Source organism: Exophiala xenobiotica (genome assembly GCF_000835505.1).
Source record: "Exophiala xenobiotica strain CBS 118157 unplaced genomic scaffold supercont1.3, whole genome shotgun sequence".
Classification (NCBI taxonomy): domain Eukaryota; kingdom Fungi; phylum Ascomycota; class Eurotiomycetes; order Chaetothyriales; family Herpotrichiellaceae; genus Exophiala; species Exophiala xenobiotica.
The window spans coordinates 1,209,263-1,234,773 of NW_013562492.1; the positions used below are offsets into that span (position 1 = coordinate 1,209,263).

Sequence of the window (25,511 nt, forward strand, 5' to 3'; positions counted from 1 at the left end):
ACATCGAGCCCGGGGGTTGATTGTCCGGAACTTCGTATCACTCTTCTTCGGCCAAAACAACCATGGCTATTCCTCGCCCACATGGCGCCCTGCATGACACTGCCTAATGTGTTAGTGGTTGTTAGTGGTACCGGTGCATGGAAACATACGCTGGCCTCGCCCTGGGTAAGGCGAAACTTACATCAGGCGGCCCAGGTCCGTGACAGGGATGGTGACTATTATCCGCCTCTAGACGAGCTCGACAGAACTTTTGGCAAGTCCGGCAGGTGTTACTGTAGTGTACATAGTATGACGACGCAATGGCCACTGGCAAACAACCCGGGAGGCGATGTTGACTCCGCTGTCAAAAGCCGTCCACGGGTGTTACGAGCTCGCCGTCGCCAGAGTTATACCAAGATTTTGTAAATACCCGGCTAAGCGAGGGTAAGAGTCACCTCCACCTTGATCACTGTACACAGTAGTCCCCTAGGACAGGGTAGGAGATACCCGGTAGAAAGATCAATGGATATCGACTAGGCTAGGTAGGCCGGGGCCCTCTACAGGACATACGAGCTGGTGGCTCGGTAGGTAGCCTTTGAAGTTCAACGGTCCAAGTTGATACCAGGTACTAGTACTAGTAGTACTGGTATTTCCAGCATTACAAGATATAGGTATATACTGTAATTACACCAAGGTTTCGGCGTGCATGTACAGTATGACTCGGGATCTTCCTATCACCCTGGGGCCATTACCGACTCGTGCGAGTAAATCTGCCTGCCTACCTACCTACCTACCTACCTATTTCTGATGAATTTTCGGCACATTTCCAGCTCGGTCTGCTTTCGTCTGCTCACTTCTCCCCCAAGCCGTAGCTGCACAGCCTGCTCACGACAGTCTCGAGCCACCTTAAGTGGTCAATCAAGCCAAACAATCAAGCCTTTGCCGGGCGAACCTAACTACGAGGTAGATTATCCAGAGATTGTGCCTAAAACAACCACGCGCCAGACCACCTTCCCGCAATCCCTTTCCAAGACGGCCTCACGTCCCTTATGGTGCCCTCGAGTAACCCCAGACGGTTTACCGGGCCGGCCAAGGTCGAAGCGCGTTCAGAGAACGACCGTAGATGAGAGGAAAGGAGAAGAACGGCACCAATCCCGTGCGTGCCTTGAAAGAGAAACAAGTTCTACTAGGTGTCTAAGAGCCTGACCAGCGTCCCGTTGGCTTGCCAGATAGATTTTTCCGCGTCGTAGATAACATCGTACTCGTATTGGGAAAAGAGAGAAAGAAGAGGAAAAGGCAAAGTAACACCAAAAAGAGCAACAACAAACGAAAAGTTGTTTGCCACCAAATGTCGTCCCTAGCTCAAGCTAGTACTAGTGTTCCTAGCTCTGCGTGCTCTGCTCGACAAATCTACTCTTGAGCCTCTCCAGAACCAACGATGCCAAAACCTCAATCGTGCCGCCGTTCAGCATTTCCAATGTACTCACCTCGACGTTGAATTTCCGTCTCAGCCAGCTCCTCACCTCGACCGTGACGAGACTATCCACACCCAAAGTCATCAAGCTGCGGTCGTACTCCATGTCCGCCTCGTCATCCACGGCTTTCAGCATGGACTCGTAGACAAAGGCTCCAATCTCACGCCTGACCAACTTCATTGTCTCGGAGCTACCGAGGACGGTGGTGATGGTGGTGGTTGGGTCTGATGAAGCCGCAGCTGCAGCCCTCAAGGATGTCATGAGGGCCGCCAATTCGTCATCACCACTACTGCCCGATGTGCTGCCAGTGGCCGTCGTTGAGCAGTTCGACAATCTCGCAGCCTCGATGTTTCGGTAGATGTCTGCCTTGCGGTCGCGCTTCCACAGAACCCTGTTTGTCGGGTCCGTCATGGGCTTTGTCGCCCGCACGCCTAGAGTGAGCTGGCTTCTTGACGTGAATCCGGGACTTGGACTTGGACTTGGACTTGCCGATCCCAGTCCCCGTCCCGCTTCTGACCCGCTTCTGGCTAAAAGTATAGACCGCTCCTCTTGTGATGATGGATGTTGCTGGAGAATCGACAGGTGAAGAGCTTCGAAAAGTTGACCTTCGGTGAGCAATGGCATGCCGGCAGTGCGGAAGTACTCGTGCACGTCCTTGTTCTGACTCACATAGCCGGCGTCTGCCATGACACCCACGTCCAAGACCGAAGCTGGAAGGCCCAGAGAATGCCGGTACTGGGTGAATGCGTCCTGGAAGCTGTTGCCCGCTGCATAATTGCCTTGACCGGGGAAGCCAAACGCGCCCGAGATGGAGCCGAACATGACAAAGAAGTCCAAATCGGCTTCTGTCTCAATCAGTGCAGTGTGCAAGTTCCAGGTGCCATCGACTTTGGGCTTGATGGCCGTTGTCCAGTCCTCGAGAGTCATTGACAGGAAAGGCCGATCTTGAAGTGCCATAGCCATCTGGAGGACACCTGCAATGGGGAGCTCGACCTGTTGGACCGCACTCCGGACAGATGTTGGCGACGAAATATCGCAGGGGATCGCCTGAACAGTGCAGCCTTGCGCTTCGAGTTCGCGGAAAAAAGGTTCATGTGCGGTGCTGCCGGCTGAGCGTGAAAGATATGTAAAGTGTCGAGCTCCATGCTCGGCCATACATGTTGAGATGGCACGACCGAGGCCACCAAGGCCACCAGCAATGAGATACGAAGCATCCCTTTGAAACTCTAGAATCGGTACTGGGGGCTGTATTGCAAGCGAGGTCGTCTCTGTGGGGAGCTTCAAAAGTAGCATTCGCATATCATCGTTGTCCAAGGATTGAAGTCCGGCCTCGAATCCTTGCAGGTCAAGAACCCTTGTCTCTTGAAGTGGCCCGATCCCTTGCTGCTGGACCAGTGAGATTGCCTCTTGAAGAAGACTAATGGCTATTAGCGCGGCTGTTTGTTGAAGTTCTGCGAAATCAGACACTTACTCCTGAGACAGATCGTCCATGTCTGCCATGTCGACATTGAAAAAGACGATGTTCTTGGCAAATGCATTCATATCCACCTCTTGGTTATTGCAAACGTTGATAAGCTGCGGTTCTTTAGTGAAATCGCCTCCCGTCGGAAAGAATGGTTCCTCACCTTTCCCCTTGTCGTGAGTCTCCTGGACAATTTCTCGAGCTGCGCCGGTAGCAGGTTGAGTACCACATCGAACCGGGCGTCATCCACAGTGCTTTGTTCGGTCACCTCACAGGTCACGGCCACATCGTCCAAAGCGCCCAGTTCGGCAGCAAGATACGTGACTTGGTTCTTGCTGAGAACATGAAGGTGAGCCTGTCTTGTTTAGCCACGGTTCCCGAGCACGCGGGCCATTAGAACTTACCTTCACACCAACCGAGTGGCAGACGCGAACGGCCGCTATACCAGCACTTGAGCACGCGTCCACAATAAGTACGGCATCGTTCTTTTGCAGTCTGGCAAAGTACTTAAGACAGAACAGTGCAGTAGCGTATGCCAGTGGCACTGTTGCCGCGTATTCCAAGGTCCAGCTTTCGGGCACGCGGACCGCATTTCCAGCTGCAATCTTGAATCTTGTCGCCACTCCATGTGAGCCGAAAGTCATCACATAGTCACCAGGCTGCAAACTGTCGACGCTGGTGCCAACCTGGATAACTTCAGCAACGTACCCACGCGCAGCATTTTCTTCTAGTGACCTGGAACACTGCACGGTTGTCAGCGGAGCGATCTACATGAGTGGAAAGACAGCTCACCTTGTGACCCAAGTCCACATAGAGCGATCTGAGCAAGACCTCCTCAGACGCAAGCTCGATATCAGGTTGAGGCACCCAAATCATCGACTTGGACGTCCTTGGATCATCCACTGCAAGCTTGAGAGGACGATTGGTGGTATCTTGCGATGCCTCAAGCTCGCGTGAAACATTCGACCAGTGGTATCGACCCACCTTCACTACGTTTTCCGTGATCACATATTCGAGGTCCGGCCGCTCTGTGGATGCTGTTTCCAAGAACTTTTCGAAGATTCTCAGCACGACTTCGCTTGTCGAAGCATCAAACCTGTCAACCTCCAGCGTCGCAAGAGGAGTGGACATCTCTGCACGAATGCAACGTACCATGCCTAGCGTCAGACCAAAATGTGCGTTGTTGGGCCGGACTTGGGCGGACCCTAAGACCCATAGCATTCGAGCCGACGATAGTCCAGCGACGGCTTTTTGGAATGCTAGGAGATCAGCTGCCGACAGCTTGTCAAACAACGGCTCGTCCACCTCAACAATCGAAACGATGTCTTGAGATGGAGGTATCGCTTCGCCGAAAGTGCAGATGTCCACGAAGTAATCCTTCGCCACAAAGGCCTGCTGCAAATGCTCAACTATGGTGGCATCGCCTTTCCCTTGGCCGACTAGGATCGTGACCGACTTGTAGTCCTTCGGGCTGATCAGGGGTTTGGCAATCATGTTTGCTCCGAAGGATGCAGCATGCCTGGGATCGTCGCGGACCACGCACTCGATGCCAAAGAACCCAGCGGCGCGAAGCTCACTGTCCCACCGCTCCACCGTGATGATGGGCTCGTCTACCCGACCATCAGCCTCTCCGAGCCACCAGCCTGGGAGTGGACCCATGATCAGATTCTTCGTCTTTGCAGAGCCAGGAGTAAGCTCTTGGAGAAAGAATCGCCCACCAGGACTCAACAATTTACGGACATTCTTCAGTGTTGCGTTTAGACGTTCCGTCGCATGGATAACATTGGAGGCGACTATGAGGTCGTATGTGCCAAGCTCGAAGCCTTGCTCCCCTGGGTCTCGGCCAATGTCCAGGGTTTTGAACTCAAGGCCCGGGAAGTGTTTGAATCTCTCTTTCGCCGCTGAAAAAAAGCCGGACGAGATGTCGGTGAATGTGTAGCTTGCGTACAGTGGCTCACCCTTGATTGCGGTCAGCGCGTTCAGTGCAACCAAGGTAGTACCGCCGGTTCCGGCTCCGATCTCCAACACTCTCAAGGTCGGATTGCTGTGACCGGCAGTAATGAAGAACTCCGACGCATCGATCCTATCACCAGTGAAAGCGTAGAGTTTAGTGAGAGCGTCGTCTTTGAAGTACACTTCGAGCACCTCAATTGTGCCGTTGAAGATGCCGATGCAGTTGTCAAGAAGGCGTGTTGTGAGTTCAGCAAAATGCACAAATGGTGAATCTCTGAGCTGCTCTCTCAGACTTTGCATCAGGTGCAGCCGCTCTTGGTTATCGAGCTCCAGCAGTTGCTTGCTGGCGGTCACGATCTCGTTCTGGCCAAGGCGGCCTGCAGCAACAATGTCTTCCATCCACCGCCGAAATTTGGAGAAATGCCACGACGAATCTTGTGTATCCCTAATTCTATCAAGTATTTCTGCAGAGCACAAAAGGCCATATTGCTCGATGTTGATAAGATGTTGAGGATCCTTTTCATGTGAAACCATCAAGGTGTCTAGTTGAACGAAATCGATGTGCGGTCGCCAGCTGACACGAGCAGCCGCTATCGGATCGTCGGCAAGAGTAACTGCCGTTCTGTCTTCGAAACCAGACAGATGACACCCAGTCATTGCGAGGACAGTAGATTCATCACCAACAACAACCATCTCGCCCTCGATATCGCCTTGCTTTGTTGTGTGGTTCGCAACCGCCTTTGCCCGCAAGCGATCTTGCATCTTGGCAGGCTGCACAGAGATCTGCTCCAGCAGGGTCGGCAATGGAATATGTGTTAGACGTCTCGACATTCCTCCGCTGGAAGCCATTCCAAGTAGCTGGAGACAATGATCAATCGTCGTCGGGTGTAAGGCATAGTATGAGTCTGTCACAGCCTGACGTTTGAGCGTTGCAACTGCTGTGTTTCGACCAGGCATTGTTGACACTTCTTCAAGGCCCTGGAAGAAGCCATCGTAGTGCAAGCCCACAGACTCATACGCATCGTATGGTGATTGGACCCTTCGCGGCAACGCTTCCATAGATTCAGGCATTGAGTCTACCAACGTTATCGCTTCATCTGCTTGAATCTCCCCATTGCAGTGCTCGGCCCATGTGCTGCCATTGTACGAAACGATCGCAAAGTCATACCAGCCACTGACCGATGCTTGAGGCGACTTTGATCCCCTCAAGGAAGTCATAATCTCCACGGCATTGTCTTGCAACACCATCGCTGTTTTCACATTGAGGTTGCGGATGGTGTAGCCAGACTTTTCGGTCAGTTGCCGAACTGCTTCGCCGGCCATTGCAATGTATCCTGCGCAAGGGAAGACCACATCGTCATACACCTTGTGACCTGTCAGCCAGAGGTTGTCGTTGAGGCGAAGCATATTCCGCCAAGTGGGTTCGAGGTCATTGCCTTCTAAAACGCGTGATCCAAGGAGTTCGTGCGGTGGGAACTTTCGTGACCTCCAGTCTTTCACTGCTCTGGGTTCGGTCCAGTGGCTGATGCTGTGGTTCCAGGGATAGATAGGAATGTCCGTAAGTGAATGCGATCCTGTTGTCAGCATACGCAGATTCAGTGGGATGAGCTGAAGGTGCAGCTGCCCGGCCATGTCGAGAATGCTTTCCCTTGAATTGACGCCGCGAACCAGTGACGAACAGTACGTGAGTCGCGACTTGGATGCAGACGCCTTGAAAATCTGCCTCAAAGGCCCAGCAAGCGCTGAGTGTGGTCCAACCTCCAGGAACAGCTGATCCGAAGGCTGATCTTGAAGGATGGATCTCACGGCAGGATAGAAGCGAACAGGAGACTCAAGGTTCCTTCGCCAGTACTCTGGACCTAGAATAAGGTCCTCCTCCAGCTTGCCCGTAATGCTTGAGTAGAATCTAACGGTCGGGCGCGTCGCCTTAACCGACGATCTCAGATACTCTTCGTATGTGGAGCCAATTTCCGTCATATGATGTGAGTGGTATGCCATTCCATCGGTTTTCAACCGACGGGTGAAGACATTTGGATCATCTTGCTTGATCTGCTTGAGTGTGCATTCAAGAGCTTCCTCATCACCCGAAATGGTAATGCTTTGAGGGCTGTTGTCGCAGGCGACGACAACTCCCCTCTCAAGATATAACCTTCCCTCGGCTGGGCTGAGACCAACGGCAGCCATAGCTCCCTTCTGTGCACACATAGTGGTTGCCAATCCCCTGTAATAGGCGGTGACTATTGCCTCTCCAGAAGTAACAGCGCCGGCGGCGTAGGCAGCGGCGATCTCTCCGCTGGAGTGACCTACAACTGCGGAGGGTACCACACCAAGAGTCCTGAGGAGATTGACAAGAGCAATCTGTATAGCAGTGCTCAGAGGTTGTGCGAACTCGGCCTTGTTGACTCTGCTGTTCCTTCCCTCGCGCATGATCTCATCCAACAAGTCCCAGGAAGGGGCCTGTTGAAGTTGCCCAAGAGCATTCCCCATCTGGGCAATGTCACCGCGGAACGTCGGAAACTGTTCAATCAGCTCTTTGCCCATCGCTGGCCATTGTGCTCCTTGACCAGTGAAGACGAAGGTCAGCTTGGGGGGGTGCTTGCTTCGATCGGCAAGTACGAATTCTGCCGGCTTGAGGCCACTGATTATGCAGTATGCTCGATGAGGCATGTGATATCGACGACAGGCTAAAGTATAGGCAAGGTCGGCCACAAGGTTGGGATGCTGCGTAACGTAGTCTTGCATTTGCGTACAACGCTCTCTTAAGGAGGGTACGCTCGTTGCAGAGACCAACAGCAGCTCGGATTCTTTGTTGAAGGAGGCTTGACCTTCTGGCACAGGCGACAGTCGTTGTGCATAGCAGGCAGCAGATTCAATCACGGCATGAGCATTAGCGCCTGTGATGCCAAATGAATTGACACTGACTCGTTCAGGGCGGTCCTCAGGCCACGGCGTGGGCTTCAACGGTACAATCAAACGTGCCTCTTCAAAGGCGATTCGGGGGTTTGGTGTCTTGAAGTTTGCCTGTGGCGGAATGACGCGCTTTTCGAGTGCTACGACAGCTTTGATGATGCTGGTAATGCCGGAAGCACTCTCACTATGGCCGAGATTGGCTTTAACGCCGCCGACGTACGTTTCTTGCTCTCTTCCAAAAACTTCCGCAATCGCCTCAAGCTCAAGTGGATCGCCAGTCTTGGTGCCAGTTCCGTGGACTTCCACATATGGCGTGTCTGACGGATCATTCAACCCGGCCGCTCGATATGCTTGTTGCATCAGGCGTGCATGTGCCTTTGGATTCGGCGTAGAAAGTCCGGCACTTCGCCCATCGCTGTTGACGGCGGTTGATCTGATAACAGCGCGGATAGTGTCCTCGTCCTCAATGGCTTTACTGAGCTTTTTAAGAAGAAGTGCGTTGATGGCCTCTCCCCGTGCATATCCGTTGGCATCAGCGTCAAAAGTGCGACATTCGCCGGTTGGAGACAAAACTCCTGCTTCAGTTTGCTCAATCGTCTGTGTGGGGGTGATTATCAGGTTCGTCCCAGCCACGATCGCCGCATCGCATTCCTCGTTGCGAAGAGCTTGGACTGCTTGATGGACACAGATCATGGAAGAAGAGCACGCGGTCTTGATCGTCATACTCGGCCCTTGTAGGTCGTATTCGTAGGAAACCCGGTTGGCAAGCGTATAATCGTGTGACCCAGTTACATTGAGAAGGCCGCCGACCTGTTGGGGATCTTTGGCGAGAAAGTCAACCCAGTCGTAACCCCAAGCACCGACGAAGACGCCTGTACTACTTCCTCGCCAATCTTGCTGACCTGCGTTTTCCGCACATTCCCAGACAACCTCGAGCAGCATTCGTTGCTGCGGATCGAGCTTTTCAACCTCGGATTTGCTGAGATTGAAGAACGATGTGTCCAGTACATCGATGCCATCGTCTTCCGAAAGGAAATGGCCGTGGCGAACACCAGTGCTGCCCGGTCGACCACTTGCCGTGAAGAAGCCATCTGAATTGTACCTTGTGCGTGGGACCGGGCCTCTAGTCGTCTTGTTGTTGATCAGCAGCTCCCACAGAGCTTCTGAGGTGTGTATATCCCCTGGAAGGCGCATCGCCATGCCAACAATTGCGACCGGCTCAGGCTGCGATGGAGCCATGACCGGTCTCTCTGTGCATTTGCTGGTGGCGTAGCCATTTGTGCGGCCGTTGATGTGGCCATTTTCTTTGCCATTGACATGGCCGCTGATGGAGCCACCCTGGGACTCAATCATGGTCGCTGGCTACCGTTCAGACGACGAAAATTCTGTCCTGATAAAGAACATTGGCGTCTCGGAGTACCATTCGTGCGACCATTACAAGGCGGACCATCCGCTTTTAGCGTTTGCGGAGGTCCATTATTTGCATTTTGGCATTTTGGCATTTTGGGAGTAGTGCTCATGCAAGACTCCAAGAAGCCCGGATGCCTGTATGCAGCCCGTTTCTGTCAAGGACGAGACTCTGGGTACAGCTGTAATACACCGGTACGTACAGGTTCGCCCAAAATGCCATGGTCGATATCACCCGGAACGGTGGTGCAACTTGGGGAGATCCATGTCGGAAGGGGCCAGGCAGGATATTCTGTGCTTAGCCATGTCGCTAAAGCAATGGGGTAAAGCGTTGCCGAAACTGTACCGTTAGGCTATGGCTGACAACCTGAATATGATCTTAGCCAGCGGATGGACGTCAAAATTACGTTGTGCCGATGGTCCTAAATAGGCTGAATGCAATGGTCGAAGGGGTCAGCATTGATATGCAAAGAGGAAGTTGGAAATTGCAATATCAAGGAGGACAAGGATGTGTCTGGGAGGTCACGGAGGGTGTTGCAAGACTCGGCTAACTTGCCGTGGAAACGCAAAAGCTCGGCTAACTTGCACTTGGACAGGCCCGTTGTTAAGAGCAGACCACTACCTTAGTAGGCGTGGTAGGTTAGGGGCCTCTCGTACTGTCCAACTTTGATGGCAATTGATAGCTCTACGCTATGAAATGAATTCTCCAGTTCGCGAGAGTCCATGCTTGTACGTCCATATTTTTAGCCAAGTCTCTCTAATTCCCAAATACCCATGCATTAAGGACTTTAGCAGTAGTGGAAGCGGAAGGCTCCTGATGGCTCCGTCTCTCTTCAAGGTACTCATCTCTCTGTGAAAGTGTGCATTAGTGAGTACAAAATCGTGCCCACCGGTCAGTTGCTGACGGCTTGAGGTTCGCTGACCGAAACACTGGATGCCATCTTCTCCGGTACTGTCTCACATGAAGTTGCGCTCTTAAAGCGACCTCTGACGACCTGCCAAACGAAGTCGCACTGCCACTTCACCAAGGTAGGCATATCTGGCCCGTTAAGGATGTAAAGATGCTCTCTGCCGGGTGCAATCATTTGGCGCTTAGGTCCCTGCAGTGAGTCAAAAACCTCCGTCTGCCGGGCCATGGGGGAGATCTGATCGAGTTCGGGAGTCAGCATGAACAACGGCATCGGGCTGATCTGCTTGATCATAGCCAGCGGGATGGATTCCCACAAGAACATGCGGTGATAGGATTGTAAGCTTGTTCCATACGCGTTGTGCGTAAGTGTCGGATCATAGGCGACTTGCTCGGAGTCTTCCTCTTTCCAGCAATCGGCCAGATGACGATGGTATTCATCTTCCTCCTTGCGCCGCTCCTCGTCGGTGATGCTGATATGAGAATTGAATGGCAGGAATGCCACAGACTCCAGAATCGGCAGAATGTAAGGCGGAGTTCCATGATTGACCTGCGACTCTCGGTCCTTCATCAACTTGAACTTCAGTCTCTGAGCATCTGCCGGTGTGATCGGCGTGAACTCAAAGACTGGCGCAACGGCTATGACCGCCGCCGCCCTTCGGTCAATCGCAGCAGCTGCCAAGGCGATGCCAGCTGAGAGCGAGATGCCAAAATAAACAATCTGCTCGGCGTTCACGATCGGCTGTTGACTGAGGAACGTGAATGCATCAGAGTAGTCCTCCGCTTGCTTGAATGGGTCAATATCGTTGCGTGGGAAACCACCGCTTCTGCCTGTATTGCGTGGATCATAGATGAAAGCCGTGACGCCTGCTTTCTGGAACTCTTCGGGCACGCCTGGCGCAAAATTGACCACAACGCCGTTGTACTACCTCGCTGTTAGGCTCATTGCCAGCTCCGTAGGTGAGGAGACTCACCCCAGGATTGAGGATGACGGCGGGCCCGCGTTGGGCTGCCGGATAGATCCTACCTCTCAACCAAAGGCCATCGATGGTCTTGAATTTCACGACCTGGTACGTTCTGCTCATGTTGAATGTGCGAGAATCTTTCCACTCCGCAATAATCGATAAGTTGAATTTCGAGCTCCGTCGCTACGAGAAAACTGAAGAAGTCCCCGTACTCTAGTGGCTTTGAGCAGATATACTGGACGAAAGCTCGTCGTTGCAATCGCATATCTGCCGAGTGAAGGTCGGTTGGGCTCATTTTCAGCCCCAATGCTGGGTCCGCTGGACTGAGGTTAGCCGTTGGAGCGTTGGCAATAAGCCTATGCTTCACTACCCGGACATGACACTGTGTCACACCATAGTTAGTGGTGGCTGATTTTCGGCACACTCCCATGAAGACCATCGATGACAAGGTTCGAGAATCACCTTGCCAGAAACGGCACTTGATGTCAAATTTGAGAGGCCGAACAGGGATATCCAGATTCAGGCTAAAATCAGACGAGAGTCTGCATCTTGGAAACAGCTGGTCGTCACCGCTAGTTGTTCGATAGGGTTATTCGAGAACTGCATGCCGCCGTTGAGGAGCCTCAGTCCGGGATACGAGTACGTGCGGAGAGAGTATGGGGTCCAAAAATGGGGACGCTGTCTCGCCTGGGACAGCTTCGGGAACCTGAAGCTTCGCCTTCGTGAACATGCAACGCGGAGGTACAAGTCTTGCCAGAGAGGGCGTTGACGAAGACGATGATGTACGGCTAACACCCGACTTAGTGGATCGCACAGAAGCAGAGGTTAGATGGTCGTCTGCAGCGCAAGCACAACCCCGTGGACTGAGTCAGTATCTCCAGCACCGTCACGGGTCTGGTAATCTTTCGTCAGACACCCATATTTGTAAGACGCTTGTAAACATCTGAATGCAGCCCGCCCATGCCACGTTGACTTCCGGTATCCTCGCTAGTAGACTTAATACGCACTTACACTAAGAAGGGATTCATGCTTGGTCTGGAAGATATTAGCCTGGCATTGAGATGGAGCTGAACTCCACTCTTGGGCGTCCTAAGACGATCTTCGAGGAAGTCGAGGCCCTCAGGAGGCTTTACTCAAGCTGGTGCGGATGAAGCTAATAGCATCTTTTGTTGAAGGGACGCGGATTTGATCACAGCCGCTATTGCAGAATGCAGGTGCCAGATGTGGTGCGATATTCAGCCGGAAAAGAACAATCAAACAACCGGCAGCTGGACTGCCGTGAATGCTCAGAGAAACCAAGCGCCAAAGAGATAGGGAATTTGGGAACAGAGAAGAGCTGACCTTACCTTGAGCCGTGGGACATAGTCCTCGTGGTCAGCTTCCTGGCCCAGCTACGCTGGTGGTCATTTACCTTGTGGATGTACATTAGCAGACTTGTATGTGGTTTATGAAGTTATACGTCGAACGTTGGTGAATTCGTTCCGTTCTGCAAAGCCAATACATGCGTGACCTTGCGGAAGCAGCGTCGTAAAGATGAAACCAGAACCCATTGCCGTCGTGGGCTTCAGCTTCCGTTTGCCAGGAGGTGCGGACAATGTGGACAAATTGTGGGAAATTCTGGTCAACGGCGAGCAAGTCTGGACAGACGTCCCCGAGAGTCGGTATAACTGGAGAGCATTCTATCACCCTAGTCCAGAGGCAAGAGGGACACACAATGCTCGGGGTGGGTTCTTCCTCAAACAGGATATCTCGAATTTCGATGCGAAGTTCTTCGCCATATCGGACGCGGAAGCAGCTGCAATGGATCCACAACAGCGACTGCTGTTAGAGGTGTCGTATGAGGCTTTAGAGAATGCCGGGATGCCCGTCGAGGATGTGCGAGGATCTCAGACTGGCGTTTATATTGCGCTGGTTAGTAGGGACTATGACAGACAGATATACAAAGACCCAAGCCAAATCCCGAAGCACCACTTGACCGGGTGTGGAGATGCAACAGCCTGTGGCAGGGTCTCGTATGTCTTTGATTTCAGAGGTCCCTCTATGACGATCGACACGGGCTGTTCTGGCGGCATGGTTGGGGTTCATCTTGCTTGTCAGGCGCTTCGTCTGGGCGAGGCAAATATGGCATTGGTTGGTGGAGCAAACATTTTGCTCAGCCCCGACATGACAATAGCAATGAGCAATCTCCATATGGTGAATGAGAATGGCCGCTGCTATCCCTTTGATAGCCGCGGAGCCGGTTACGGTCGAGCTGAAGGAGTCGCTGTGGTGGTTCTGAAGAGGCTCGAGGATGCCCGCCGTGACGGCGACGCAATCCGAGCCGTAATTCTAAATTCCGGCATCGGGCAAGACGGCAAGACGAATGGAATATTGTCTCCAAACGCTGGCGCACAGCGTGATCTGGCGAGTGCATTGTACAAACAAGTCGACCTCGACCCTCAGGATGTTGGATATGTGGAGATGCATGGCACAGGGACAGCCGCTGGCGATTCTGCAGAAATCAAGTCAATCCGCGACGTCTTCATTGGCGACGGATTGAGCAGACGTGAGCCGCTCATAGTGGGCTCGGTTAAAGCCAATCTTGGCCATTCAGAAAGCACGAGTGGCTTATCCGGCCTGATCAGCGCAGTCTTGTCGTTGGAAAGAGGTCGCATACCGCCAGTTGCGGCGTTGCGGACGCTCAAAGCAGAGGTCGCCGAGGTGGTGGCGGATGGTACAATTATGGTATTTCCTTCTTGCCATGTTGAAAGTCCTCTGATTGACAGTATGAACAGATTCCGCGGACTGCGTCTGACTGGCCGTCTAATGTACCACGTCGAGCTAGCATAAACAGCTTCGGGTTCGGAGGCACAAATGCACACCTCATCCTGGAGGGCTATTCGACAGTAGCGCTCGATCCAGAGAGCCGTGGTGTTATGGCACCTTGTACCCATCTGAATGGTTTCGCAAAGGGCAACGGCTTCCATGACCACAAGCCGGAGCAGAAAGTAAGCCTCCGTGACACAAATGGAACAAAGGCCGAATACCAGCAGCATGAATTGATGCAACCTCGAGACTTCAAGTATGACTTCCCTGCAAACGACGGCGACGGACCGCACCTCTTTGTAATTTCAGCGAAATCCAAGGAGTCCCTGAAAGCCAGCATTGAGGGTTTGCGCGCTTGGATTAAAACGAAAGAAAACCAAGCCCGTGCGCTCAGTCGGTTGTCAAGGACCCTAATCACGAGGCGTTCGGTCTTCAGCTGGCGAGCAAGTATTGTTGGGACGACATCAGCAGAGGTGGCATTCGGGCTCAGCAGCGTCCGTCTAAACAAGGCTCCCCAAAAGTCGGAAGTGGTGTTGTTGTTCACAGGCCAGGGCGCGCAGTATGCCACTATGGGCAGAGAGCTCCTTGGGCTGAGCGAGGTTTTCACTTCCTCGCTCCATAAGTCGCAAGAGGTTCTGCACAGCCTAGGTGCTTCATGGAACCTCATAGAAGAGCTTCTGAAGCCAGAATCCGAGTCTCGGATCAACACCAGTCATATTTCGCAGCCTGCGACGACGGCCATTCAGATTGCTCTAGTGACTCTATTGGATCGAATAGGCGTACAGCCAGCAGCCGTACTCGGCCACTCAAGTGGGGAGGTTACTGCTGCTTTTGCCGCTGGCATGATTGACCAAGAGGCTGCTCTAAAAATCTCATATCGCAAAGCCTTTGTCGCTCAATGGTGTCGAGGGGTCATCAACGGGAAGGGCGCCATGCTGGCAGTCGGCTTAGGCGAGCAAGCCGTCTCCAAGTATCTTGACAGTATTGTCTCTGGTAAGATTGTCGTCGCCTGCGTCAACAGCCCGTCAAGTGTGACAATCTCTGGCGACGAAAAGGCGGTTGTTGACCTAAAGTTGCTTCTGGACCAAGACGCCGTATTTAACCGACGCCTCAAAGTGGACGTCGCATATCACTCGCACCACATGCTCTTAATAGCCGACAGGTTCGAGGATTCCCTTCACGGGCTAAGTGCAACAAAGCCAATCCGAGCAACAAAATTCTTTTCTTCAACGACTGGTGACGCGTATCACGGGGCCCCAGGTCCGTCATATTGGGTCGACAATCTGGTTTCGAAAGTGCGTTTCTCTGAAGGTCTCGAGCGACTCGTGTCAGTATATGGGGGAGGCAACACAAATCTATCATTCATCGAGGTCGGACCCCACAGCGCTTTGGAAGGTCCTCTCCGCCAGTTCATGACCACAGCCACCGAGTCAAATAAATGGACCTACTCGCCGTCGCTCGTACGGAACCGTGATGCTTCGCAGGCAATACTTGAGCTCGGCGGCCGACTCTGGGAGCAGGGTGTTTCTGTGGACCTATGCAAGGTGATTACTTTGTACCACGATGGACAGCCTCGGGGATTTGAAATGATCAATGATCTCCCTGCGTATTCGTGGGACCATACAAAGGTACACTGGCACGAGTCTCGACTCAGCAGGGAATACCGCCACAGGAAGCCAGCCCCTCACGATTTGCTGGGCCTCCGCCTCCCCGGGACCACAAACATCGAACCGGTCTTTCGTCTGATACTAAGCGTGGACGAAATGCCGTGGCTTAGGCAGCACATGATTGACGGCTTTGCTCTCTACCCGGGTTCTGCTTTCCTTGTGCATGCAATTCAAGGACTCAAGCAAGTGACCGATGGCTCCAAGGAGGTACGCGAAATTTACCGATATCACTTCAAAGACGTGTACTTCACGAAGTCGATCGTGATGCCTGATCCACCAGCAACTGTTGAATTGTTGATCAGCCTGAGGCCAAGCGAAGAGGTTGTTGGGAGACTTGGTATAATATGGTACCACTTCCGCGTGACGTCGCATGCAGCCGATGACACCTGGAATGACAACTGCCACGGCCTTGTTGGATATGAGCATGCGTCGGAACCAGTTCTTGCTGATCAGGACTGGATATCAAGCCGTATCGCGCGCCAGATGCGTGCAGCCACAGAGAAATGCACGCAGCAGATGCCGACTTCCGAACTCTATGAGTGCCTGCGTAGAAATGGGGTTGATTATGGCGACAAGTTCTCCATCATCGAGAGCCTGAAGATAGGCCAATGGATGGCCTTTGGCGAGGTTGTAGTGCCTGATATTGCAGAGTGCATGCCTTCGCAATTCATGCAACCGCATGTGATCCATCCAGCGACCTTTGATGCTTTCATGCACATTGCTTTGCCATTGTACCATCGCTTTTGCTGCGAAGGTCCAGTGATGCTGACTTCAATCAAAGAAGGCTCGATCGCAGCCAACATACTGAACAAGCCCAACGATAGCATCACAGTGGTGTGCGAGTTGAAAGGAAGCGGTCACAAGTCCGGACGCGCGGATGTCTCAATCTTGCAAGAAGGCGAGAATGGGCAATTGATCGAGGTTGGATGTCTGAAGGGCGAAGAGTTTCGGAGCATCGGTGAAGGAGTTTCCTCCGCGCCTCGTCACAAAACAACGACAGCCATAAGCTGCAGCATCGACTGGGTCCCAGCAGGGACGGCAGCTGCAGTCCATCAGCAGCAGCTGGGGCAAAAACTGCAGCTTTTGCTGTTAGTTCAGAATGAGCAGATACGTGGGATTCTTGCGAACGCCACCGAACTGCTGCGCCAACATGCCGAAGTACAAGTCCCCCTTTTGGAGCTGGGAGTCCGGGGTCCAGGCGAAGACTCGGTTCAAGTAATCGTGACGGACGAAGTCGCACCTGAGCAATTGGCATCAAGAGTATTGATGAACGGCACTCGGAGTCAACACGTCTTATGGTGTGACATCTCCCAGGATACAAATCAGGTACCGCAGCCATTGGCACCTAATATGCTGCAACGGCAAGGTGCAAATCTTGTGTTGCTGAGATACGCTGATCCGATCACAAGCGCTGAGGCTTTCGCCGAGACAATGTTAGAGGTGATCCACAGGTCACTTCTCAGGCCAGAAGATCAAATCGCTAGAGATTATAGGTACGAATATCGAGAGGGGAGGTTGCTGGTCCCAAGGCTGCGCCAGCACGATGCGTCCACGCGCAGAATCAGAGCGAGCTTTGGAGAGGAGCTTGAAGAGGTGGGCAAGCTGCATGGCGAGCATGCTTTGACATTAGACTTCAGAGTTCCCGGCCTGTTGAGCAGCGCACGTTTCGTGCCGAACAAAACCGCGGAGAGTCCTCCCGCACCTGACGAGCTTAAAGTCAAGATATACGCACATGCTGTCAATACCAGCCACGTCGCAGTTGCCATGGGACGAGCGAGCCCTTCAAACTCAATGACAGGAGAATTTGCGGGAGTAGTCGTCGAGGTTGGAGCTGATCTCCAGTTACAATACAAATTCGGCGACCGCGTCTGTGGGTTGGGAGCACCGCCATTCGCTAACACCGCCAAAGTGCATCATGAGTTCGTGCAACCAATCGAGGATTCTATATCTTTCGAGCAAGGCGCAGCTGTTCCGCAGGCCTTCGTGATCGCATATCACGCCCTGATGAATATCGCCCAACTAGAGAAGTCGCACTGCATCCTCATACTCGGTGGCGCTGGAGCTGTGGGACAAGCGGCTATATCCATTGCTCAAAACCTTGAGGCCGATATCCTTGCCACTGTAGCAAGCCAGCAAGAAGCACATCTGCTGACCGAGGCGCAGGGTTTGAGTCAACATTGCATAGCCTTGCACAGGACATGGGCTTTCCGGGAGCATCTTGAGCACCAATTAGGTGGACGAGGTATCGACGTCGTCCTGAATTGCGCTTCCAGAGACCTTGTTGATGCAATCAAGCCGTTTCTAGCAGATCCAGCAGTCATCGTCGACGCTGGATTGTCTGGGGATCAGTTCTCGTTGCCACACCTCGATAAGGACATTCTGTACTCTTCCCTCAGCATGGAGTCTTTGAAGACAAAGAAGCCTATGAAGTTGCGAGATGCTTTCATGAAGGCAATGGCGATGTACAAATCAGGCTCGATCACGAAGCCTAGTACGATCTCCCTACCTGTTACGGAACTTGAGAAGGCCTTCAGACTTGTCAATACCCAGCAATGCGTTGGCAAAGTGATCTTGACTGTGGAAGAAAATGTTGCTGTCCGGCAAGTCTTATCGTCGCCATCAGTAGTGGGGACTCTCAGACCCAACGCGTGCTACGCTGTCATTGGTGGCACTGACATGATCAACAGGAGTCTTTGTGGTTTTCTTGCAGACTGTGGTGCAGCAAAGATCATAAGCATCGTTTACAACAATGGCGATCAAGGCCGGCAAACCAAAATATTGGGTTGCGAGCAGGACTTGAGTCCCTGTTGCGAATGGCTTCAGATCGACGTCGGAGACCACGTGCAAGCGGAAGCAGCACTTGTGTCATATCGTGGGAGGTTGGCGGGTATAATAAACATTGAGCCAACAACGCTGAATGCAGATGGTCAGGGCCCAATGAATAGGTTCGACACGCAGCACTGCAGTCCTTTTGTTCAGCAAGCCGGAGCAAGTCAGGCTCTGGACTTCATGATCACGATATCGCAGCATCCACTGACTTCAGGGGCGGCCGTGAGATCAATGCAGCATTTGTGCCCCACAAATGTGAGGTTGGATGGTCTCCCACGACACCAGATGCGGGAGCATGTGCTGCGGGTACCCTTCATAGCCGACTCGTTCGAGGACAACCTGCTTCCGTCCGCCCAGGGCACCTCAAGACTACCCCAGGAACTCGCTGCGTTGCTCGAGTATTGTCTGAGTACTGCGGAGGGGAGCGCCAGACCGCTGGAACTTGTCATGATTCGACGCGGACAAATCCAGCCAGACGAAAGCAATGCCATCTTCAGTGACCTCCCACAAGTCGCGGCAACGTCAGGCTCTGGCTCAAACGGCCCACAGCTCTCCACGTTGAACGAAAGCTTGGCTTTAAACAACAACCCTGGAGCAGTAAGGAAGCTGGTCGAGGGAGCGGTGTGCGAGCAGCTTGCCACCTTCTGTGCTGTTGATTGCGAAGACATACGCCTCGACTCTCCCATTGCAGACATTGGATTGGACTCGCTGTTGGCGATAGAGTTTAAGAATTGGGTTGTGCGCACACTGCAAGCGCCAATGCAGACCACGGAAATTCTGGATGCGTCAAGCCTGCATGATCTCATAAATCTTATCATCCTGCGCTCGAAGCTCATTAATCATGAGATCGCCAACAATGGTACCGCGGTCATGAATGGGCACAAGCTGAGGGCTTCTCCATGCCCGCCCGCTCATGAGAACGGTCTTCCACTTGAAGTCGAAGCTCAGCCATTGCCACCTCCTTTGCCGTTACCGAAGCTCAGTGACTTAGTGGAGAAGCACCTGTCCGGTGTGCGACCCTTTGCTTCGAACGAAGAATACGGGCGTACCCAGCGCCTGGCTCAAGATTTTCAAGCAGAAGGGGGGTTGGGCGTCCGCCTCTATGAGCGAATGGAGGGAATGAAAGCGGATGATCCGGAGAACTGGTACCACGATCTGTTCCTGAACAACCAGTACCTGTCGCGCAAGGGCCCATTAGCACCGTACATGCTGTTCTTCTTCACACATCCGCAGAGCCAAGTGCAGCATACGCAAGCAGACCGCGCAGCACTGATTGCATCCACGCTGATTGAATACAAGAGAAACCTGGATAACGGCGTCATCAAGCCACGACATATGAACGAGCAACCGTTATGCATGGATCTGTACAAGAACTTGTTCAATGCTTGTCGGCAACCGAAAACAGGACTGGACGCTTTCGCACGCCACCCAGCGAACGACTTCTTCGTGGTTCTGAGAAAGGGACACATATATCGAGTTGATTACGGTGGCCTGCCTGTCGGCAACACGTTTGCTTCGCTTGAAGCCACCTTCACAAAAATCTTGAAGTCTGGCTCAACAGACATTGATTGGCTTGGTATACTGTCGGGCGAGCATCGGACTTCTTGGGCTAGAAACTATCAGGCCTTCGTCGAGAACAGCAACCAGAATGCGAATTACATGCGCACAATTCAGGCTTCCGCTTTCATCATTTGTTTGGACGACGGCTCCCCGGAAACTGCGGAAGAGCGAGCACGCCAGATCCACTTCGGAGACGGATCAAATCGATGGTTTGATAAAAGCGTCGAGTATATCGTATGTTCAAATGGTGTTTCCGGCATGTTGGCCGATCACACAGGTCTCGATGCGCCAACCGTAGCGGACATCAACTTGGCAATAGCCGCCGCCATACAGAATCATGAGCCGAGCACCGTCAAGAGAAACGGCCACGGCATGTCAGTCGAAAAAGTCGAGCATACTGGGTTTGATGGATTTGACTCCAATGTGCATCGTGTGATGACATGGTACCACAAGACGATCGCCATACGGCGTCATTTTTTCACGTCATTTGACTTGGGTTCGACTTTCATGAGGGAGCACAAAGTGGCTCCCAACAGCGGCTACCAGCTTATCGTCCAACTGGCTTCTCGATACTTCTTCGGGTATTTGCCATCATGCTGGGAGACCGTCTTACAGACAATCTTCCACAAAGGCCGAGTCGAGATCAATCAAGTCGTTACCGTAGAAGTTGCAGATTTTGTGCAGGCCGTAACAGATGGTAGAGAGCCGTTGTCTGTCTGCAAGCGGAAGTTCACCGAAGCAGCTCGAAGGCATGCAGGGAACATCCTAGCCGTTACCAGATCGGGGGGTTCCGATCGTTTCCTCTCTCTACTCCGAGAGATCAGCAAGGATGGCGAAGAAGATCCGGAATTGTACAAAGATCCGGCGTATATGCGCTCCCGCCCAAGAAAGATCATGAGCAGTTGCTTCAAGACGCATATGGCAGAGAATGGCTGCGTTCAACGGGACGATGACTCGATTTGGCTGCATTTTGAGGTTGATGCTGATAGGTGAGTTGCACCTTGCATGAGGAATTCCAGCTCCTGACTTTGCTTGCAGAGTAAAATTCAGCGGCCTCGGCGAGGTCGGCCAAACAGAAAGGTTCGTTGTCGAACTGCACAAGGCAGCTCGTAGAGTGAGGGAAATCTTGTCATCCGATGCTATAGGGGAGTAGTGACACGATTCTGTGATGGTAATGATGGTTCATGCCAGGACGATAGTGGACGATCAAAATCAAGTCTCGATCGGGAGACGTCGTGTGTAGACAAGTGCCAAGGCGCTAATGAACATAACTACAGGTACCTCACCCTCGGTTCACCTTCCGTTCCCTACGGTCTCCCGGAACCTCCAGCCTCGTTGCCACCCAGCTGCTACTGAGTACCTGGTATCTCGGGCCTGACTTCCCACAAGCAGCACAAGGCCCTTGCACTGAAATTACAACATTCCTTTTCGAGTCGCTCAACACAGGCATGAAGCGTCCATTTTTTGTGCTATGTGTCCCCCAATGCTGCATGGCCTCAGCTTTGCGATTATACTTTCATATCATTCCGAGTATCGATTTTTCTGTGTATAACCACTATTTCAAAGTATCTGTACCAGGTCGCAGACTCCGGAAATATACGTCGGCTTTTGTCACAGGCGACCAACCAATGACCCTTTACACTGGATCCTCATCGTCCGCCCACAAGGCTCCCAACATTGCACATGGTATCACGTGGAAGGCGACCCGACCCGAGGATACGCTCTCAGAATCCAAGCCAATAAGAGAATGGATTCCTTCGGAGTCGCCAGCAAACAGTTTATTGGGTCGAATCGTGGAAAAGGATATTGGAAAGCTACGTGCGTCTGCGCCATCGATCCCCATGCAGCGTTGCCAACGGTGGACTGTCGAAGTTCTTGGCAGTCTCGAGAGGAAAGGTCTTGTTCCAGTGGGAACGACGAACCGGTTTGCCGCCCAGGTCGAGCCAGCTCGGGCCGCCAGAACTTCGGGAAGAAGCAGACTCAGCGGCGGATCTGACTTCAGGGGTGAGAGGAGCAGTGGTCGTCGTCGGTAACTGGTTGGTGAACTCAAAACTTGCCTTAGATTAGCGTCTTAGTATAGAATTTCTGGTGAAAAATCGATTCATGAATCGACTCTCGCTGCCGCCACCTGATTGGCTGGTGGATAGTTGTTTCGCGCCGGGTCGAGTTTAATGGTGTATATTCCCTGTCGATGCGATTGCAATAGGCACTGTAGCATCTTAGGTGTCATTGTTATCAGCGTTGTCGGCGACGCAAACACCCCATTTGTCAACGATTCCGAATTCGTACATCACGGCTTCGATTACCTCTGCCTGACTAGGCCAGTATGGTTTCCTGCTAAGTAACGAAGCGCAGACAGGATGCACAAGCTCGTACATATCGTTGAAGAAATGCGCACAAATTCCCAATATTGGGCTGCAAAGCTGACATGAATACGTGATTTAACCTTGGATAACTCATGTTTGAGTGTCTCTCTGCCCTTATCGAATTCGCTGGCAACCCAGTCGCCGACTAGATTCGACGACACCTCTTAGAAGAACTGGAACTTTCTCGACTAAACGAGGCACACGGTAGTCTTTGGTGGACTGGCGACCGGTGCCTGCTCGCCCTCGACATCGCTAACGTACCCTGGCGCGAGATATTGTGACGACGTCACGCTGTACGAGAACGCGTGGGGGCTGTTTCTCTCGTATATATGGCTCGTTCGGTATGAGATCGACCTCGAGATCGCGAAGCAAATTCGGTTGCTCTCAGAGTGTGCGCAGTGGGTGCGGTGGCATGACTTAGTGAGGAACGTTATGCAACAGATCAACCCCAATACTATCGAGCACGCCCAACACACGCTTTTGCATTTGGCGAGTTGAGTTGAAACGGCTCAATCAGATATACAGATTGTCGCCCAAGTTCGTCCATCAGCACCTGCTTCGTGGATATGGTCTGGGTTACAGGACCTACGGGTCGTTTTTCGATCGTTCGTCCGGGTGGCTTATCATCGTTTTCATCTTCCTTTCCACGGTGCTCTCTGCACCCCAAGTTGGGCTCGCCACGGGACGCTCGGGTAAAGAGCCAGGGTATCAGTCTATCTACATAGGGTTTGCGATCCTCTGCGTCGCGATACCCGTGATTTTTGCCCTTGGTGTGGATGGATGGACTTTCATCACTGTCTTCCTATTTCACTTGTTCCAAACCCTCCGTTTCAATCGCAACTTGGAACGAAGGACAATGTCCTGGACGAGAGAATATCCAAACGTCGAAACTTGGGCAGACGAAAAATGAAAGTAAACGAAAGTCTACCGTCCTTGGCTAATCCTCAGTCTCGCGAGCTCCGCTCTCCCTTCTTTTCATTTCCTGCAAGAGTTCATTGATCCGATCAAGGACGATTTCGTAGTCCTCCTCATGCTTCCGAAACTTGACCAGTTCAGAGTGGCTGCGGTTCAAGGCTATAACGAACCGATTGCGATTTTCCCACGCCCCCCCATGGGTTGCTGACTCCTGGTTGACCAGGCACGCTGTCGGGCCTTCCATTTTCCAGACATCGCCGACCTGTAACATTATTAGCCTGGATTGGTTTCGCAAACCGACCACTTCCCCGCCGTGCTTACTTTGATGACCGTTGGGGACTCCATAGTCTCGTAAAAGGAGAATATTTTGGTGATCTCCGATGGCAGGGCTTCCCGAAACTCCCATGACTGCTTCATCAGGACTTCGGAGTCCTTGCCTAGAGCGTGCAAAAGAACACTATTAGGCATTTCACCAACGATAGGGATCAACGACGAGATGTCCATCCCACGGTTTGGAACACCGAAGAAAAGACATCCAAGGATGGCGTCAACATTTGTTTTGTCCGTTTTATCGCCTTGACTCATTTGTATGATCGCCTATTAAGAGCTTAGACATTTGTGGAGACTGCTGGGATACTCACGTACTTCCTTGATGGCCAAGCCACATAGACTGTGGCCGATGAGGATCAGGTACCTTTGATTCAGATCTCCCTTGTGGCATGTTAACCAACTTCATCGGCACGCCGGGTGGAAGGAGTTACTTTTCTTACTGCTCGAAGAGAGCTTCGGAAACGGTTGGCAAGATCCTCTGTTGTTTGAAACGAATGGCTGTTGTTAAGACGTGAATTATAGCCGTACGTCAGAACCCTTATAGATGACATTGACTCCAAACCTGATGTTTTCATCAATGAGTCGATGTCATCTGGAATGGAATCTTGAAGCCACATATAGCAACCCCCTTTGTCCTTGAATGAGCCATAGGCATCTAATCCGTAATAATAAGTTACGTCCTTTAGGTAGCAACAATGGCCGAAAAAGGGGGAAATTATAAACGAAGGGAGCCGGAAACTTGGGCCTGGCGAACATGTGCACACCCAAACCTAGGAACCCTGGGGCCACATTGCTGCGGACGTGATGAATCTCAGATCCATGGGATACACTTGTGGGAACTCTTCAACAGTCTATTCGATATTTAAAACTAGCTTACCTTCGTGCCAATTCGTGGCTATCACACTCTTACTCGGACAATACGTTAGTACCTCGCTCTGGACTAGCTGAAGAGCCTAAGCAACAGTTTCTCGTATCCTGGACTCACCGTGAGAGCCATTGCAACATCTTCGCCAATCTTTGCTTCTTCTTCTTCTGCTGTTTCGCCGCTCGTCCTTGACCAGGGGACGATTGAGGTCGCTGTTGTCCTTCATCAGAGCGTTTGACTCCTCGATTGACTCCAGAACGTGCCCGTCGGACAGGGTATTCTTCGCCTGCCAAAACCATCCCTTGGTCTCCGAGAACCTGACCTTTGGGCTGAGGCTGTCGGATATACTCTCGTCGACGCTGAGATTCACCTCCTGACTTACCTGGCACATTAATTCCGGGTCCAAGCGTGCTCTGGGCTATGACTTCTTGCTCACGAGAGCCATACCGATTCTGTGCTGGGGACGCTTCGGGTCGCGAGCTTCTACCCGCATTCTGGACCGGTCCGTTTGGTGGGGCCCCAGATTTGCGTTGGTGACAGCTCGGACAGCCTGAATAATGTCGCAGCTTGTTTCTGAACTGTTTCTTTCGTGGGAGCGCCAGCATATGGTGATCATAACATCCCTTGCTGAGACTGACTGCCCGTTCTGGATTGTCTCTGAAGAAGTTCCCTTTGACCAGAGTGATCTCATCGTGCTCGGCGCACCGCTCACAGATCAAACGAGTGACTATTATCACGCACGAGCACATGTTGAAAGGGTGTTGTGGGCAGTGGTCGAAAACCTACGAACGATTTGCCAAGAAGCTGAACGCTGATATCTATTCGAGGATGATAACTATCTCAAACCTGCCAGACCATTGGGTCCCTAAATAGTCCGTCTGGCATAGATTGCCGGAAGCAGTGTTAGGGCAAGGAATGACAATGCAACAAATTGTACCCATTGGTAACAAAGGACCAACATCGTCAGTCAAAGCCAATGTGGAATTCGGTCTTTCTCTTTGACTCCGCCTGTTTGAAGACAAAGACACACCACGAGCATGAAGGTATGGGCCCGCAAAGCATTGTCTCCAACATGGACAAAGGCAATGCTTTCAACGAAGCTTGTGCGAACTATTG

The 25,511-nt window shown here is 52.3% G+C and overlaps 4 protein-coding genes across 4 annotated transcripts; 1 reads left to right on the forward strand and 3 right to left on the reverse strand.

The window, feature by feature from the left end:
* Positions 1-1,172: 1,172 nt before the first annotated feature.
* Positions 1,173-9,665, reverse strand: PV05_04654 (uncharacterized protein). Its single transcript, XM_013461080.1, has 5 exons — positions 3,709-9,665; positions 3,321-3,659; positions 3,080-3,271; positions 2,926-3,029; positions 1,173-2,871 (listed from the first exon to the last, which is right to left on the reverse strand). Exons 1-5 carry the CDS (start codon positions 9,130-9,132, stop codon positions 1,362-1,364), a joined length of 7,569 nt encoding a protein of 2,522 aa, XP_013316534.1. The 5' UTR covers positions 9,133-9,665; the 3' UTR covers positions 1,173-1,361.
* A 414-nt stretch (positions 9,666-10,079) lies between these two features.
* Positions 10,080-11,178, reverse strand: PV05_04655 (uncharacterized protein; the record flags this gene model as incomplete). The annotated part of the gene is made up of 2 exons (XM_013461081.1): positions 10,080-11,018; positions 11,068-11,178. 2 exons carry the CDS (start codon positions 11,176-11,178, stop codon positions 10,080-10,082), a joined length of 1,050 nt encoding a protein of 349 aa, XP_013316535.1.
* A 1,413-nt stretch (positions 11,179-12,591) lies between these two features.
* On the forward strand, positions 12,592-20,912 carry PV05_04656 (uncharacterized protein; the record flags this gene model as incomplete). Its single annotated transcript, XM_013461082.1, has 2 exons — positions 12,592-13,782; positions 13,833-20,912. 2 exons carry the CDS (start codon positions 12,592-12,594, stop codon positions 20,910-20,912), a joined length of 8,271 nt encoding a protein of 2,756 aa, XP_013316536.1.
* A 2,310-nt stretch (positions 20,913-23,222) lies between these two features.
* Positions 23,223-25,144, reverse strand: PV05_04657 (uncharacterized protein; the record flags this gene model as incomplete). Its single annotated transcript, XM_013461083.1, has 4 exons — positions 23,223-23,462; positions 23,522-23,797; positions 23,846-23,870; positions 24,516-25,144. 4 exons carry the CDS (start codon positions 25,142-25,144, stop codon positions 23,223-23,225), a joined length of 1,170 nt encoding a protein of 389 aa, XP_013316537.1.
* Positions 25,145-25,511: the final 367 nt, after the last annotated feature.